Source organism: Primulina huaijiensis, chromosome 10, assembly GCF_012295235.1.
Source record: "Primulina huaijiensis isolate GDHJ02 chromosome 10, ASM1229523v2, whole genome shotgun sequence".
NCBI classification, from domain to species: domain Eukaryota; kingdom Viridiplantae; phylum Streptophyta; class Magnoliopsida; order Lamiales; family Gesneriaceae; genus Primulina; species Primulina huaijiensis.
Window position 1 is genome coordinate 19,642,149 of NC_133315.1, and position 18,944 is coordinate 19,661,092.

The following is an 18,944-nucleotide window of genomic DNA, read 5'->3' on the forward strand; positions in this document are numbered from 1 at the left end:
AACAAAAGTTTTTTTAACATATTGAGTTGACTTCCTAACCCATCAATTTATATTATAAAACTGACTTCGAGTTCGAGTCCAAATAAATGGAACTTTATGCAACTATTCACCAAGATTAAACAAAGCTTGGAACTATTTTCCAATCAATTAGTTGTGTCTTGCATACCAGAAAGCTAGTCAGTAGTGTCCAACTGATATAGATAACTGATAACTCATATTGGCATATGCCATAAGCCAAATTTTACAAACTGCAGCATCAATAAAATAAACAGAGATTTTAAGACCAAAACAGACGTAATTAAAACACCTAAAAAAATTATCAGACTCCTACTCGAGTAAGCCTTCATGCCCTGCTTTTTGAGCATGAGGGTACAGACCTCTTTCAAGAACTGACACAGTTGAAGCCATGTGGTGTTCTTAGCTGCACATTTTCTTTGTTCAATGAAATCTCATGTTTAGCATTCACCTGAGTTTACCAAGTTCTTGTTTCTTCCGCAGTGCCTTCTGACCATGGTAAATGAAAGAATCCAGTATTCCGGCAACCGTGAATACACCTGGAAAAATGACGATACAAGGAATTACGACACTAAGTTGTCCCAAGAATCAGTTAAGATACATGGCCAGGGAAATAAATCTTCATCCTTTCAAGAATCCACTATGTCCTAAGCTGGAGACTTGATGCCTTTAAGTATCAGAATTTAGTTAATATGATAAAAACATGAGGAAGCTATTTTTCCTCACATTTCAATGAGCTATTGAATTTAATAGATGAGGGCTAAAGTTCTGCTTTTGTTAACCTCTAAAATAGGTATGGAGACGGAATTTGCTTGTTCATAGGAAGTTGAGTGTATCTATAAAACACATAAACTGATCTTAGAGGAACATAAAAAGTGTATGGGCATAGTTCGAGGAAAGAATATGTGGGGGAGAAGAGTTGCAAGCTCCATGTTCAGATCAGAAGACAAGAGATACGGTGTACAACTGTGTTCTATAAAGAGGCTATTAATACTCCTACAACTCACACAAACAGTGAGTAAACTTAAAGTTAACCAGACAAGGTAGCTGTTGGTCAAAAGTCGTCAAACAAATTATCTCTAGATAGAGCAGAAAAGAGATGCAAATCAGGCAATAAACTGATATAAATACCTCCCATTATGGCACAGATATGTGTTAGGAAGTGCAAGAATGATGTATGCTCTTCTGTGAAAGTAACCTGCAATAATATACACGGTTATGATAAAGTATATTAGTTAGTTAAAAAGTATACCTTGAAGGATCTTAGTTTCAGCTATAAAAAACACCAAGAGCAACATAATTTATATTTATTAAATCCAAATATATGTGTGCTATCTAGTCATTTTGCATCAAGCTCAGCAGCATAATAAATCACAAAAATAGTTTCTCAGAATGGATGAGAATACATAACCTTTCAGGGTCTACACAGTGCTTCATCCTGGGCAAGAATGGCGCATTGTACAGGAACAGAATCAAGTTTCTACAAAATAATGCCTAGATTTCTAATTAAATTTTTGTAGTTATGTAATAAAGCTTACCTTTATGGGAGACAGGTCATAGAAGAAGAAAACTCCAGGAACAGACCTGGTCAGCTCCATTTCAGTATTCTTGAAATGCTCGGTCACAGAAAACTGAATGCATACAAACAGTTCCATGACATGAAAGACATTGGCGTAAATATCGAATAAGAGTTGAATTCTTGAAAAGTTTAGTACCTGATTTGACTGAATAGTATGACCTCTAATATTAGTGTGTATGCTTGGAACCACCTGCAAAGCCCACAAGAAACTTAGACATGCAAGCTCTTAAATCCTTCAGATGAAGGGATATTACAAGCATTTGAAGTGTTGCAATTTCCAAAGCAGCAAAAGTAAAAAAATACATCCCCCTTTTCTTTCCAGCACCAAATTTCGCTGAGAACGACAAGGAAGAGGGATGGGAAACTAAAACGGTTTGACAAGTTATATTCACAACCAATCCCTACCACAGAAGATCTAACAAATGTTCTAATAAGCCTTAATTTAGGAGTGTAATGGAGAAGGGGGATCATGAACTATGAAATGTCCAATTAATTAGAGTAAAATTGATATTATTTCACGATAGTGATTGGTTTACAATGAGGCAATCATGGGTATCCTTATCCAAAATAGTCAGCAGATTCGTTCAAGGGATCAAGGTCATCAGAAATCCAAGATAGCAATTAAAATCACTTCTTGTCAACAAACATGCAAACAAAACGTTGATACATTTTTCAAGGACGTGTAAGAGTGTGTGATCTCATCGGTGGGTGTAACATATAAGAGGTTGGGGTCGGGTCGAGGTTGGGTCACTGACCTTGATAAAATACTGGTACACTCCACTCGGGGTTTCTTGTAGCCACTGCACACTGAATATTCACAGAAATGATTAATGATTACAAAAAAAAATATCAATTACACAGTACCTTAACAACCATCCGTATCTATAAAGGTTTTCATGGTGTTAGTAAGGGTTCTAGGAGGGAAAAATGTTCTTGTCTCCGTAGTTTTCACATCAAAAGACATTTCTCCACACCAAAAGACATGCAAAAACACATGAAACAAATGAATTATCAAATATAAAATATATAAAAGTGAAAGACTACAAAACAGAGAAATTCAGGTCAAATATTAATCCTCTTGAGCTCAATTCAAAACGCTAACGCATTGTCAAAAATTTCAAATTCTAGATAAAGGCCTGCATGTAAGTTCGATTACCCATCTAGTGGATTAACAATTCCAGGAATAGAATCTCCAAAAGTTAACTTGTTGATCTTGTGGCTTATCTGCATGGAATGCCATGAAAGCAGTAAATTGATCTGTATTATGATCAAATTTGAAAAGAAACTAAAAGCGAGTAATTCAATGTCTATGACATGGAGGTCGGAGAGGAAGAAAAGTTGAAATGAGAGCATAAAAACTTAAAAAAAATTTAGGCAGTTCCTTACATTATAATTTTCTATTTGAAAAGCGAGGAGATCTAGTAGCTGGAAGTTCGATTGGTGAAAGCTTTTACCAGGGGCAAAGTGAAAATTCCCTGCCACTTTATTAACTTCCAGAGATCCATGAATATTGCATCCTTCGCCGTGTTCCTCTTTTACTTTATCAACGAAGCCTTCTCTTTTGCACTATATACGTTAAAATAATATCACATAATCGAAAAATGACCTCGTATGAGAAAAATAGGAGGAATCGATAAGAATATAAGAATGGTTGGGCTTTCAAGTTAGTTCCACAAATGCAACTACACATGATCATCTTTAGGTTTAGCCTCGGATTAAATCTAAACAGCAAAAGGCACTTCCATATAGATAGAATATGGTGATTAGCGATCCAACGTGTTTCATCGTTTGACAGTGATAAAGACAATTGAAAAAAGACACTCAATCAACATATAACTTAGAGCCCAAGCATTTGAAAAGTGAAATAACGCTCATGAGAACTACATGACAGTTGTCTTGGGCAGCCAATGAGAAAATCCAATGGCGAGTATTCTGGTTAATTTAATATCAATTACACTGATTTAGAATTAGCATCCTGTCTGAATTAGATTCCAATATGCCATGTTAGTCTTTTTCATTACAGCATTTATTTGAAAAAAAATTGCAGTTTCCAACTTATTTAAAAAGACGAAAAAAATTGTCAATGACTCAATTAGAAAAAGTTAACATCAAATCAGGTGTTCCTCCAACCTGATCAATCAAATCTGTATTTGTTATTGCCCAGCCTTTCTTTCGATATGCGTCACGAACTTCTTCACATGAATTACAACATTCATCATCTGACTGCAAAAAGAAAAAAATAATAATGATAAATAAGATTTACATCTGTATAGTTCAGTGCACCTATGTTTACACTTTCTGGAACAGTTTTTTTTTTTCAAGAAAAGAAAAACAGAAACATTTGAATCAAATTTGAATCTCCTCGGTGTCTCAACAATCATAAAAAACGAAAACAGAGAACATGTATTAACTACTAAATTTCATTAAGCTCTTTGGTTTGCTTTCTCACTTGATTACCAGACATGCTGAATCATAAAAATGTAATTATTTCCCTATCAGAAAGTTAGTTGCCTTTTTTAATAAATAATTACAAATTTTTTTTAAATGATGAGGACCCAAAAGTTCTATGTATGGTCAAGATTTCGTTTCTGACATCAGAGCTCCAGAATTCCGCCCAATTGTGTAATATCCTACAAACAGTCCCCTGGCTAAGTAAATAACATAAATATAAAATAAACAGATCGCGTAGAAATACCGTTTCTGCACCAAAACATGATCCACAATATTTCTCATTGTGCTCAAGCCTANCTGTCTATTCAAAGACTGAGAGAGAGAGCACTGTCTATTCAAAGACCTCTCGATCTTAATATATGTTTAGATAACACAAGTAGAGGCTAAGCGAACAGGACAAATGCAAAGATTCCGGATGCCTCTGTAAAACATTTGAAGTTCTAACAACATTGTTATGGTGAAGCTCTCACAGAAATTCCTATGAGTGGAAAATGAAAGCTAAGTAGTCCAATAAAATACTTCTACATTCCACTGGATGAGAAAATAGTTACTTCTGACGCCCCTCCGAAATGATAATTGGCATAAACTTGCAGAGTCAATTATTTTCTGACTAGCTGGATGAGAAATTAATTGTCTTCAATCCCCCTCGGGATGATAATTGCCACGTAGCCACAAGGCTTACAAGTCCTACACAGGAACTCCCATGAGAAAATGTTACTAATCAACATTCAGTACAGGACACACCGATTATGACTGATAATTGACATAAACTTGCAGAGTCAATTATTTTCTGACTAGCTGGATCAGAAATTAATTGTCTTCAATTTCCCTTGGGACTGATAATTGGCATGTAGCCACAAGGCTTACAAGTCCTACACAGAAACTCCGATGAGAAAATGTTACTAATCAACATTCAGTGCAGGACACACCAATTATGCCGAGTTGAATGACATTCATAATTCCTTCCCATGGTAAGTAACATGTACAGGACTCTAATCCATCAACTGATACAAAAACCATGACAGGCTAAATAAATCATAACACAAGGAATTACGAGCACACCGAAGAAAAAAAGTGCTATAAAAGAGAGAAACAAGATCGTGACTTGGATAATGAAGGATGCATTTTATTTTATGTTTTCACTAACCTGTGGTGCACCAATGCCATCTTGTCTCACCCCTACCACATTGCCATGAGAATCAATTCTTTTCTTGAAAATATCGTGTCTCTGCAGGTTCAGTGAAGGACATTATGCAACCAATGTATGGAAATAACAGGGAGCTGGCAGGAGGTTAGCAGAAAAGTTTTGAGATTAAAATAAAAGCCAAGAAAGTTAGCTTGACACTATAAACAAGATACACAGACATTGAAAACAAACTGGAAAGAACCATACGCATACATACTATGTCTAGATGTCGCTCCCCACTGATATCCATGGCATCAACACTCAGCAATGTACATGGAATGGCAGGAAAAGTGACATCAAACTGCAGTTAAATTAAGCGGAACATCAATAAATATTATTGATAGGTATGAAGCTAATGTCCATGGCTTAAATAAAGGGAAGAAGTGGTATAAAGTCAAATAAATAACTTAAGTCTTTTAGTTCCATAACAGAGTAATAGAAAAATCTTAAGGTGACTTAACTATCTCGTAGCATTTAAATAGACAAAATTATGCTACAAGTACAGAAATAAACTCAAGAATAGTGTTCAATTTTGGGGATTAAGTTTCTATAATGTTAGCCATTACACGGTTATCTTACATTAATATGCAATTTTCCTCCTCTAGACGTGTCAACTACTAGCTTTGTATTTGTAACAGTGTGAAGGTACAATCCTGCAATAAGAAGCCAATAGATATGCTGTATACGTGAGAGTATAGAAGCAACAATGAAACTTTTGAAAGAGTTGATTCCAAGCTTGCGAGCAAGGTAAGTGGATTCTGTAAGAAATATGCATGATAGTATGATCACGGTATTATGCAAACACAAACCATAGAAAGCTCATATGCATGAAAAGCCAATCAAAAAATTTATGGGTTTTCCATGAGCAATGATCTTAGCAAAATTTGAAGGTAAAAAATGTTACAAAAAAGCATAGCACAAGAATCTTCATGAATTATGGTCGTATACGACGAAGAATCATTTGTTAGCTCGTATTTTTCTTAACCAATAAAGGTGTCTTAATATGCCTTCTTATGAAAAAATAAATTAATGTCTTGCCCTGTCCGCAAATTGGTGTAGCTCAAACAGAATCAACTGACGGGTAAATCCACACGATATTTGATTCCCCACTCCAGAGTCACATGGATCGCAAAGATCATTTGTCTCTTCATTGACCTAAATAGCATTTTATGCGCTACCAAGAGCCAGAAGCACCTCTTCCCATCAAGCTAATAAACAAGTTAATCACTTTGTATTAGAAAGAGCCAGCCAAACTTCATAGCGTCTATCATCATATAACTCATATGTTTATTACCCAATTACTAAAGAGCTGTCTAAATTGCTATCTGTTCGAGTCACTCCCCAAATAATTTCAGTTGCCCTGTACATCACCCCGTTGCTAGTTTTATAAGCAAACAATGGATTTAGCATCTTCATTTACAGACTTAATTTAGATGCACTGGAATAGGTTGAAATACATGGAGACCCTGAAATAGATGGAATGGGTAACATCCTATAATTAAGCACTGATAATAAGATAAAATTATACAACTCAAACACGCCTGTGTCAACTCAATACAAATTGACATCTTACAAAATAAAAGAAAATGGTAAGTATATACAGGAACTTAAAACTAGCATCTTCTACTTCTTGTAAAGTAATTTCATGGGTCGAGTACACGAGTTTTCTTGCTAAAATTAAGAAAAATAAAAGGGATCTACTTCATAGCTAACAATTTCTAAACACATACCAGTCACCCCAAATCCCTTTTTTTCCATAAAATTAACCCTGGCTTCTCCCACTCCACGCTTCATTTAAATGCCTTCCACCACCACCACCCAACAAAATTCAATATACACCAAGAAACTGACAGTAAAACATAATAAGACCGCAACCCAGAAATATTCAAACCTTGGAAGCTCAAACATCAACAGGATGAAAGAAAAAGAAATAAAATAAGAACATTGAATTAGACAAGTTCGAGAAAACATACTGAATTCAGAAACAAAAAGTACGAGGATGATGATAGATGAGACGAGTGTGATAACACCACCGGAGAGCGTACGGCTGAAGAAATCCTCATTGATTTTCGGGTACGCATCCAAATTCCGCAGCTTGCCGTACACCTTATCCATGTATACGAGATGCACAATATATACTCCACAAAACCAACAATTATGACTTCACGCGCATGAATTTGGGATAAAACTCGCAACTCCCCAGGCGGGTCCTTTTCTTTTCCTGTAACAGGGGATGATATGATAGTTGTAACCCGAAGTCACCGTAGAAGGCGGACGGCAGAGGAGAGGGCTACCTTTGACTACGATTGAGTTGTGTTGAATCTCGTTCACCTAGAATCAAGGCACCCCCTTCGGTTTTTTACGAAAATGCTGTGGTGGATATTTCGGCAAAATAAAGTGAAAATTGATAAATTGCCATAAAAGTTTGGACTAAGTCTCTTATGGTAAATCTTTATAGGTTTGATAGATCATTTTTATCGATATTTATAATAAAAAATAATTTTTTTTATATGATTTAAATAAGATATCTGTCTCACAAAATACGATCCGTGAGACCGTCCCACATAAGTGGATCTTTCTTGTAAACTTCGAGCAAAACCAATTTTTATTTCAAGTCATGAATTATAGTTATCGACCTACTACATATTAGTGGATCTTCCCATACAAAAAAACCACACTTACCACTCTGTCATAGAAATTAACAGGTCTCACCAAACAAATTAGTTTGACACTATAAAAATCAAAGCATGAGAAAGCTATAAGATCAAATAATTGAAAAAACACCACACTCACCCTCCAATTTCAGCAGTAATGAATTCTTCGACTTGAATTATCACTTGTCCAAAAACTCTCAATTGTGCTCTTTTCTACATTTACATAAGAATATTCATTCTTCAAATACAGATGATATCATAATCTCGGGTAAAATAGCTTTTCTTCTTCTTATAAATGTAGAGATTTGTTGAAAGAAAAGTAGAGTTTTGCTTCTTCCAAATAAAAGTTGATACCGATGGATATGGGAGTTAAAATGTGATGTTTATGTTAAATTTTATATTATGTGTGATGTGACAAACTCACAATACAAAATTTACATGTCACAAAGGAAAAATGTCAATTCAACAACCATGATGAAAATTAAATAAAAAAAAAACCAAATGTCTAAATAATAGAAAGATAACGGGTGCAAACCAAATGTGGCAAAAATAAGGGACCAAAATTAGAAGTGGCGAACTTATAAGACTAATTTGTCAATTTTCTCCAAATAAATGTAAATTTTCTGCTCTTTAATTTTTAAATTTGACTCAAAATGTAAATAATATTTTTTATTTCTTTTTTTAAATATCGTAATATAAAAAAATTTAAATAATGTGAAATTAAATTATAATAATAATATTATTAGAAATATTGAAAATAATGATATTAACAAGATTAACAAAAATAATGAAATAGTATTTCTCATTTCAACAACTTTCTACAAAATGCATTATTTGTTCATGCCGACTTTATAATTTGATAAAGAAATATTAAGGGAAAAAATCATTTATAACATTTTCTACAGTATTGACATTTGTAGGGATTTTATTGATGTAAATTATGATATAGTTATCAAATTAGTTGAAATTTTATGTATGTGGCAACTCATTATTGGTGTAATAGACAATGTTGCTAAAAATGTTGTAAAAAATTTTCTTCTATGTTTTTTCCATATCGACGGATCGAGTAGCCATGAAAAATGAGAAGGGAGTTTTTACATATTTTATTATGTCATGTGTAATCAATTATTATAAGTTTAGGTATCGATTCTGTATTTTATCTTTTTGATTCATAATTTAGACATATTGTTCGTCTTTTGTATGTTTCAGTTAATTTGTAGGTATACTTAATCGAAAAGAAGAAAAAAATTGGTTAGATTGCGAGCAGACCGCGCTAAGATAGATATTTTTGCCCGCCCCATTACGTAATGAAGAAAGCAAATCACGAGTTGTGAGGAGACCACCCTAGGGCGGAGAAAACCGACCGTCCCGACGTACCCTAATGAAGAAAAAAGATTTTATTTGCTATCAACTCGCGCTAGACGGGTATTTTTGTCTCCAACACATTTCAATATGAAAATTTTCATATACGGATTTTCTACTATTTTGGAGTCTTGGACTTTTGCTATATATATGGAAGCCCCAATACACACACACACACAAAAAAAGAAGAGATCATCGGATTAGAGACAAGCAGTAGTCGCAAGCAAGGAGAATAATGAGAGCAAAATAACTCAACTGAAGAACAAGAATTTCACAAGCGTTTTCTTCTTTTCTCTTCTATATTTGATAGGATTAAGGGGATCTTATTCTCAAATGTCTATGTTTGATTTCAATTTAAAGGTTGAATTTGGTCTTTAAGCATACTTGATTTTATTATTGTGCTTTTATTTTATATTTGGAGCGTGATCAACTTCGAATTAATTTTATATGTTATAATAGACATTGAAAGGATATTTTATAACAATATATGTAACATAGTTAATGGATCTACAACTTTCATAGACATATGAAGTTGGTATATGTCGATAGCCATAGACCGAAAATTGAAAGCTATAGTAATCCGAGGTTCGTTAATGCGATTGCAATTGTTAAATAACATAAGGACACTTGGTTACTGTAGGACCGAGCGCTTGCTGCTTTACCAAAAACTACAGCTGGTGGTAACGACATAACTCAAATATTTTAAATTATACAACAGTTCAACCATCACGGTTCGATTGCTATCAAGCAGAAACAATTCTTGCACCCAACAATGATTGCATTTTGTTAGTTAGATTAATATAACCCGACCGAGTATATTAATAAATTATGGAATCCCGTCAAAAGCACTACTTAAGAAATGAAATTCAATTATTAGAGAAGATTCAAGAGTAGGTAAACCGAGATCCTAACAAGTTTTTATTTATTATTTTTAGTCTAATTATTTATGTTGTGTTTGTTTCGTCTTTTGACATAATTGTTAAATCAGTTCATTAATTAATTCAACCATTGTTTTAATTAACTAAAGAATTTGGTTTGAGATAAATTTGTTAAATTAATCTTCTAGACTTGCAATTCTTTCAGAATTTATACAGTATATTATAACTCGACTCCCCAGTTTTTGTAAGTTTTATAAGCCTATTGTATTACAATTACAATATCGTGTTTTTAATTGGTATCCAGAGATACAATGATATTTCAATTTTAGAATAAAAAATGCCTAATAATAACAATCATCAATAACAAATCAATAAATAAAATTAAACTAAAAATAATGATGAATCTTTTTTATGTAACATAGGAGTTGATCAAAACTTGAAATGTTAAAATAGTAATAATATCGAGGTCGCCTCCGTTCCATATATTTGCCGCACGAATCTTGGAGAGCAATCGAGAAAGAAAAGATGAGCTTGGCGCTGCTGCAGAGCTACTCCTCTGCGGAAGAAGACGAGCTAATACACGACGAGCACTTGTCACAAGACCAAATCTCATCTGACGATGACGCAAATGACGCCGTTCCCAAGACCCGTTCCTACAAACCCTTGTTCGACCCCAATCCGCATTCTTCTTCCTCCTTGCCCTCCGCTTTCGACGCCTTCTCCGAGGTAAGTATCGATTATTTTCGGGCCAAACTTGATGTCCCATTCCGTTTCTGAAATCTGGGTCTTACTCAAATTCTTATATTTTTCGTGTTTGGTCGGGGGAAATTCTCGAGATTGCAGCCCCGCCTCAGTTTCTGAACAATAGCGTGGAAGAAGATACGCAGAAGAGGGCTGTGCAGCAGTGGAGGCATGGTAGCCGGAAAAACCGTAAAGATAAAAGGCATTTACCATCAGGTGAATTTATACACTTCCAAAAAAAAAGAAAAATTATTTATTTATTTTTCCCCCTATGTTTTCGTGGGGAATTACTAGGCCTCTTGATATCATGCTGTTAGATATTGCTCAGGGAGCGTTTGATTTCCCATTCTTTTGTTTTGTTGTTTGCTTAGTAGTTGGACACTGGTCATTGAGCCATTCTGGTGGGTATATATACTATATGGGAGTTAATCAGCTGCTTATTCTAAAGAAGTGACATTTATGAATCAAACTGATCAATGAGCCAGTCTGGCGATATACCATATGGGCTCTTGCAGTTGCAGAGTTTAGAAGGTGTTGCGAGTTAGAGACTGGTTTCTAGATGAACGCCTGCAGAATTTTTCTACCTTTGACATCAAGTTGAGACATATAGTTTACATGTAATTTAGTTGTTGGCAGTTAGAAAACTGCTGCAAAAACAGGCATTCCGTTATGTTTGTTATTCTCACATGCCATTAAACATGCTTCTTATGTACTCCAATACGTTTGTGTTTTTGTGCTTCCTTGTTCTTATTCGGTGTACAATGATTTGTAATGAACTTAAACGAAATGAATAGTCGAAGGAATATTATTTTTTTCAGAAAATTATCTGGACAAATTAGAGACACGAAGAACTATGTCATCCATATAATTCCCATTCTTTTCTTGAATGTATTGTCACACTTCTATACTGGTTTTTATATGTTGTTAAAAAGGTGCTGTAGTGGAGTCTAAGGCTCAGTTAGTTGGAATCAGAGAGAGAGTGAGAAGCGATGTAGAAAACACAGCCCCTCAAGGCCAATCTGGTGCTTCTGTGGGAACAGCTCAAGGTGGGAAACGAGTGGCAACAGTTAGCAATCCCAATGCAGAAGATGCTGCTGAGCTTCTGAGGTATGCCTCCTGATACCTCTTCTTGTGAAGATCCCAACTTAAGCTGTGTAGAGTGGATAGAATACTCAACACAATCCTTTGACACATTCCCATAAATAATCAGTAACTGGTAATTTAGTAATAACGGTTTACCATCCTTGAGGTGTATGCCCTAACCACACTATTAATGTTGCATCTGCCTCCATGATCTTTCAAAATGTTTATTTTGGTATCAGTAGACTGTAAATTATTTACTCACTCCTCCCAGTGTACAAAATTTTTGTTCCTATGTCTCGTCAGTCGTAATTTATCAAGATGATAAATTGAAATCTTATCCACGAGATCCTGTAATTTGGGCTCTTCTTAGGTGGGTCAATGTAATATGTGCTCTCGAAATCTAACACTATTTGCAGAGTCGTCTTATCTGGGTTGGTTTGTGGAAGTAATAGAAGCTTTGTGGTTTCAGGATGTGTGTGAAGTGTGGGATTCCAAAAACTTATTCTCATGCAAAGGGAATGATCTGCCCTGTGTGTGGTGACCGTCCTCCCAACGATTCAGACAAAGAGCCCATTAAGAAGAAGGGATCAATGATTAAAGACAAGGAGAAGAGTAAAAGGATGAGAGGGCAATCTACGCATGCATCATGGAAAAGTGAGACCGAGATGCAGCTAAGACAGCAGTTTGATTAGCAAACAAAATATGGTTGGGTGCCTTTGTCGTGTTAATCTAGTTCGATAGGTCAAAATTTGTATTACTAGTGAACTTATGTTACTGAATTGCTTCAGTTACAATTGAAATAAAACATCTTACCAAAAAAAAAAAAAAAATCATCTTCTATACCGTTTAAAATAATCTAACACTTGATAATTAATAAAAAAAAAAAAATCATATTATTACATTTGAGTCTATGCTACACTTCGAGTATGAACTTTATACGCTAATATAACTTGTTTAATTATCAATCGAACATATTGTATTAAAATTAAAACATGAGAAGAGAGTAACTACGTGTGTAGCATAAACCGACCATAATATCACATTAACAATTATTTATATACGTAGTCTCGTATCCATTGCACAAATAATCGCTAACTCTTCATTTTTCACCCTATGTGACTTCCTTTTCATATTGAAATACTGATTGACAATCTTAGTATTATCCTACCGACCCAACTTCCTCGGGAGCATTTAGTCTGATCAAGGACTCAAACTCAACCAACTTATTAAAACAAAGCCTTAGGCACCATTTGGTTCTGTTTATAGAATGATAAGTTATTCATTAAAGCACAGATTAAAGTAATTTTGTAAAATTATTTTATTTTGAATTATTTTTTATTTTTAAATTAATAATAAAAAACCATAAGGCTTGTGCATTGAATATGGTCTTAGGTAGAAGCCATTAAAAAATATAGGTATCACTCTAATTTGTTCAATGACCATCCGATTAAAAAACTTATAATTATATCTTTTAATTGCAAATTAAAGCATTTAAAAAAATAAATAAAATGGAAGGTCTAAATTAAAGATTTTCACAACGACCAACAATTTTCTCCCTCAACTTAAATGTCTCCATTATTATTCACATCATTTTCTTTCCCATTTTCATTCATATCTCTCATATTTTCTACATTCTAACAATCTTTCATATTTGAAAAGAAAAAGAAAAAAATCAAGTAAAAAGTCACAGAAGTTGATATATATATGCTGAAATTGAGTTTCAGTTGGCTAGAATGAGATCCTATTGGACTTGAGCCTAATTCCATGAACTTGAGTATAGTTCCAATGGACTTGAATTCAAGTCCACTGGAACTTCATCCAGGTCCACCCTACTTCCCAAAAACTCACTGACAAATGGACTTGAATTGGGTTCAAACTCCATTGAAACCCCAGCCAAGCCAATTGAAATTAAGTTCCAGTTAGCTAAAATGAGATTCTAGTAAACTTGAGTCAATTCCATGGGCTTGGAGTTGACCGAGGTTCTAGTCCGCCTCCGCCTCCGCCTCCGGTACGCCCGAAAAGGAAAGAGTATGTTTAAAATGTTCTACCTTGGGGATTGAAGGGTATCTCTATTACTTTTCATTTTAAAAAAAAATTCCAAGCCATTTTTAAGAAATAGCCAAAAAATCCTTAAATCTTATTCATACAGATCAGATCAAATATAACATTATTTTTAACACCTGATTTATATATCTTTCTCTATGATGATTGTTCAATAATCATATTCTTTAAAAGCAAGCACTCGATTTAAGTTAGATTTTTATTTGTTTAAACTTTGAATTGAGCTTCCAACTTAACCCCTAATTTACAGTCTGATGGAATCGGCGTGATTTTTTGTTTGATTTTTCTTCTGCCGGTTTGTTTAATCGTTTTCGTAGTCTCCTTTCATGGTTCCGAGAACTCCCAAGACTTTGGTGTCCTCCGTGGCGGTTACGCGGCATCCCTCCGCCGCTGCATTGATTTCTACAAGTTGTTGTCACAAGTCGAGTATTCTGAAATTGAGTAAAAGTTGCTCCTTTATTGCGAGGGCGGAGGCAAATGCTGAAGTTGAAGTGGAAGACGGTGAGGAAGCCGAAGTGACCCAGATTGTTCCTTCTGTGGAGAAATCCCCCAGAAAACCCAGAATCAAGCTTGGTGACATCATGGGGGTAATTCGTTGAATTCAAATTTTGTTGAAATTCCTTTTGGTACAATGTATGTTTATTACCAGCAAAATATATTTTATTCGAATTTGTAAACAATCGCCAAGAGAACTGAAGAAGGGAAATTTGAGATGCTTTTGCAAAATGCACGAATGGTGATTGCCGCAACCCAAAATATGCAACAGCCTATGCCTGTTGATTAATACTTTAGGAGTGTAGTGTGTGCAATAATGAACTGATTCTATCATCTATATGGGATGTGAAGAGCGTACTATAGTCTGTGTGGCAAGATGTGACATATGCCGTTGTCGATGTGTTGTTCTTCAACGAGATAAAGTTTGAGAACAACAAGGTGAACGAATGATCAAACAAGCAGCTAATAGATTCTGCCTCTGATACTTATTCATCAGTTAATAGCTTTTTTTTTTAGGAATATTCATTAGTTAATAGTAATATGCATAGTTGTCAAAAGCGCAAAAAGTGTGCACTTAAGATCAAGGCGCCCTGCGCTTCATTGCACTTCGAATAGCACACTTCTATGAAACGTGCGCTTTTGTGCACTTTTGTAGGCTTTATAGAAAAAACAGTTTTTTTTTGTTTTAAAAAATTATGATAGATGAGAAGTCGCTAATTAAAGTGTGATTTATCCTCTATTTATTAAAAAATAGAGCGGGGGAAACCCTAATATCTTGTTGCCTATGACTCACGTCGTCTCTGCCCCTCACCGCATTTGCCTTTTGCCCTCGCATTTTAATAATTGATACTTGGAAGATGAAAATGATGATGATTTAATATATTTTATCCCTGTTTCATATTTTTTTATAATAATTTGATTTTATTTTTATCTTTTTAGAATATTTTGTTTATTGTGCGCTTCGCTTACCCAGAACACCTGAGCACATGCTATGGTGAATCACCTAGAGGCCTGATCGATAAGATGATTGGAAAAGAAACAATTTCATACTGGTACCATAAACCATCTGTTTGACTAATAAGGAAGCATTTGATTTCAAATCCTTTTAGCAAACAAGTTAGTCAATTTTTGCAATGATTCTGAGCATGTGAAACTCGAGCTCGACTCGATTAAAGATTCGAGCTGCTCAAACTCAACTCGTGCTCGGTCAAACCGAGCTCGAGTCAAGTTTTTATCGAGCCGGTCACGAGCTACTCATGAGTAACTTGACTGATGTGCATTCCCTATGTTCAATACGCCCCATATCTTGCATATGATTAGAAACTCCAGTTAATGGTCCAACTCTCTTAACTTCTCTGTTTACTTTCCCATCAATTAATTAATTAGTCAACTGATTTAGTTAATCAATTGATTTATAATTTATGGGAAACTACATGGGGGCCAGCCCAATTTCATTAGACATTTGCATATTATGTTATAATCCAAGCTTTCATTTTTCATTGAGCCTATTATAAAGTATAAATCAGACTGCTAAAAATAAATATTTTGGTTACTGACACTATGCAATAGCCAATATGTATTCTACACTTCAACAAAGAAAGGTCGAAATTTTGGCATTCATGTGTCACTACTGTGAAATTTCATTCGACCACCATGACCGATGCATGAATAATTTTTGTTCTTCCACATATTCTCATGCTCAATATGAATATCTATTTTATTTTTACTTGAATATTATGTCTGATATTTGTTTTCTTTTATCATGTCTTGTAATACATATAAAAGAGAAAGGCCATTATTTGCATTGCAGGTTGAAGATGAAAAGGGAAGAAGTGTTCGTGTGAATGATGATGATTTTAGGGCATTTGAGGCGTTTTACAGGAGAGACAGAAATGGGGTTGGTAGGAAAATTGAGGCGGGCTTTGACGAATCTAGACACCCTTTAGTGAGAGAGGTGTCCAGGTTAATTGATCTTCGGATAGCTTGGACTCCCAAACATGAAGCGGAGTTGAAGCACCTCCTGAGAAGTTTGAAGCCCAGTCAAGTTTGTGCTGTAGTTAGGGCTCAATCTGATGAAAGAGTTGCTTTAGATTTCTTTTATTGGGCCGACAGGCAGTGGCGGTACAGGCATGATCCCATGGTTTATCATGTGTTACTTCAGGTTCTCAGCAAGACTAAGTTGTGTCAGGGGGCTAAACGAGTCCTTCGGTTAATGGTTCGCAGGAAGATTGAGCTCTGGCCTGAAGATTTTGGTTGTGTCATGGTGTCTTTTAGTAGAGCTGGACATTTGAGGAAAGCGATGCAGGTCTTGACTATTATGCAGAGAGCAGGGGTGGAACTTGAGATTTCAATGTGTAACACTGCAGTTAATGTACTGGTGGAATGGAAAATGTTGGAGAAGGCATTTAGGTTTCTGGAGAGAATGCAAATTGTTGGAATTAAACCTAATGTTGTTACCTATAATTGTTTGATAAAGGGTTATTGTGAGGGGGGGCAGCTTGAAGACGCACAGAAGCTGATTTCAGAGATGCCCTTCAGAGGTTGTTCTCCTGATAGAGTTAGCTACTGTACCATAATGGGATATTTGTGCAAAGAGAAAAGGATCGATGAATTGAGAAGCCAACTTGAAAAGATGTCTAAAGATAGTAGGTTACTACCTGATCAAGTTACTTACAACACCCTAATACACATGCTTTGCAACTATGGCCATGCAGATGAGGGGCTTGGATTTTTACATGAAGCGGAAGAAATAGGTTTCTGTATTGACAAAGTTGGGCACACTGCCATAATAAATTGCTTGTGTCGACAAGGAAGGATGGATAGGGCTAAAGATATAGTTGAAGAAATGTTCTCGAAAGGGTGCCGTCCTGATGTTGTAACTTATACTGCTGTTTTGAATGGATTTTGCCGCCTACGAGAGGTTGATAAAGCGAAAATGTTACTAAAGGAGATGTACAGGCATGGTTGTCAGCCAAATTGTGTCTCATTTACAGCCTTGTTGAGTGGACTTTGTCAGACTGGGAATTCTTCAGAGGCAAGAGAGATGATGAACATGAGTGAGGGATGGTGGACTCCAAATTTTGTGACTTACAGCGTTGTCATGCTTGGATTTCGTCGGGAAGGAAAGCTGTCTGAGGCGTGTAATTTGGTCAGTGAAATGACCAGAAAAGGCCTTTTCCCCTCTCCAGTTGAAATTAACCTCTTGATTCATTCTCTTTGTCATGAGGGCTTTCCAGATCGAGCAAAAAAGTTTATGGAGGAGTGCCTGAATAAAGGTTGTGCAATCAATGTTGTAAATTATACTACTGTTATTCATGGCTTCTGTCAGAAGGATGACCTGGACACTGCTCTATCTGTCCTTGATGACATGTATTTGAATAACAAACACCCTGACGAAGTGACTTATACGACGGTCATTGATGCGTTAGGCAGGAAAGGTAGAATAGACGAGGCAATAGAAATGAGCAAGAAAATGCTGCACAATGGTTTACTTCCAACTCCTGTGACATATCGATCCCTCATCCACCATTTCTGTCGGCAGGGTAGGGTGGATGATTTGTTGATATTACTAGAAAAGATGCTTCCAAGACAAAATTATAGAACAGCATATAACCAAGTCGTTGAAAAGCTTTGCTCTTTTGGACACATTGATGAAGCTTATAAACTCTTGGGAAATATCCTGCGAACAGCTGCTAGAACTGATGCAAACTCTTGCCACGTTCTCATGAAAAGCTTTTTGAAGAATGGGAATCCTCTTGGATCATATAGAGTGGCTTGTAGAATGTTTAACCGGAATCTAATTCCTGATTTAAAGCTGTGTGAAAAAGTGAGCAAGAGACTGATTTTAGAGGAGAAATTAGAAGAGGCTGATAAGCTTATGCTGCGGTTTGTGGAGCGTGGTCATGTTGCACCGCAGATTAAAAACCCCGTGCTTGGTTAGGGTTCTATGTGGTTGAAATGTGGTCAGTGCTGCTCGTAAAACCAACCTCAATCAGAATAAACAAAAACAGATTTTGAGGAAACTAAAGACTAATTTCTTCTGCAGATTAAAAAGGAAATATTTCCTTATTGAACCGTAAAGCCAAAAGAATGTGCCCCATTGTTGTGATGTGGCTGCTGGTTCTGAGTGTAATTTGAGGCTGAACTAGTTTGCGTGAAGATATTCAGTTCATGCTCCTGCACAGAACTAGCCTCAAGGACTTTGGTTGTGGTATTTTTTTTCTCTTCAATACAAATGTCCTATTGTGAACTTCAGAGTTTTAAGTGATAATAAAACCTGACGAAAGTGTCAATGGAGAAGAATAACAATCAACACATCTATTGCCAGTTACGATGCAAATTATAATCCATTTAGGTGTCGTAGTTAATAGTTGGTACTTGATCATCTATCCGATACCACTTCTTCATCCTTTAACATTGCAGTCAGGCTGAAGCACCGT

General features: G+C 35.5%; 2 protein-coding genes and 1 pseudogene across 3 annotated transcripts; 2 read left to right on the forward strand and 1 right to left on the reverse strand.

The window, feature by feature from the left end:
- Positions 1-133: 133 nt before the first annotated feature.
- On the reverse strand, positions 134-7,624 carry LOC140986508 (uncharacterized; annotated as a pseudogene).
- Positions 7,625-10,585: 2,961 nt separating this feature from the next.
- Positions 10,586-12,779, forward strand: LOC140985764 (uncharacterized). The gene is made up of 4 exons (XM_073453678.1): positions 10,586-10,851; positions 10,962-11,082; positions 11,799-11,973; positions 12,419-12,779. The coding sequence occupies exons 1-4, from the start codon at positions 10,651-10,653 to the stop codon at positions 12,639-12,641; spliced, it is 720 nt and encodes a 239-aa protein (XP_073309779.1). The 5' UTR covers positions 10,586-10,650; the 3' UTR covers positions 12,642-12,779.
- Positions 12,780-13,953: 1,174 nt separating this feature from the next.
- On the forward strand, positions 13,954-18,821 carry LOC140986270 (uncharacterized). Of its 2 annotated transcripts, XM_073454397.1 has the most exons (3): positions 13,954-14,597; positions 16,316-18,467; positions 18,551-18,821. In XM_073454397.1, exons 1-2 carry the CDS (start codon positions 14,337-14,339, stop codon positions 18,443-18,445), a joined length of 2,391 nt encoding a protein of 796 aa, XP_073310498.1. In that variant the 5' UTR covers positions 13,954-14,336; the 3' UTR covers positions 18,446-18,467; positions 18,551-18,821. The 2 variants fall into 2 exon arrangements, with proteins under 2 accessions (XP_073310498.1, XP_073310497.1); XM_073454396.1 differs by having other exon boundaries at positions 13,955-14,597; positions 16,316-18,821.
- The last annotated feature ends 123 nt before the right edge of the window (positions 18,822-18,944 follow it).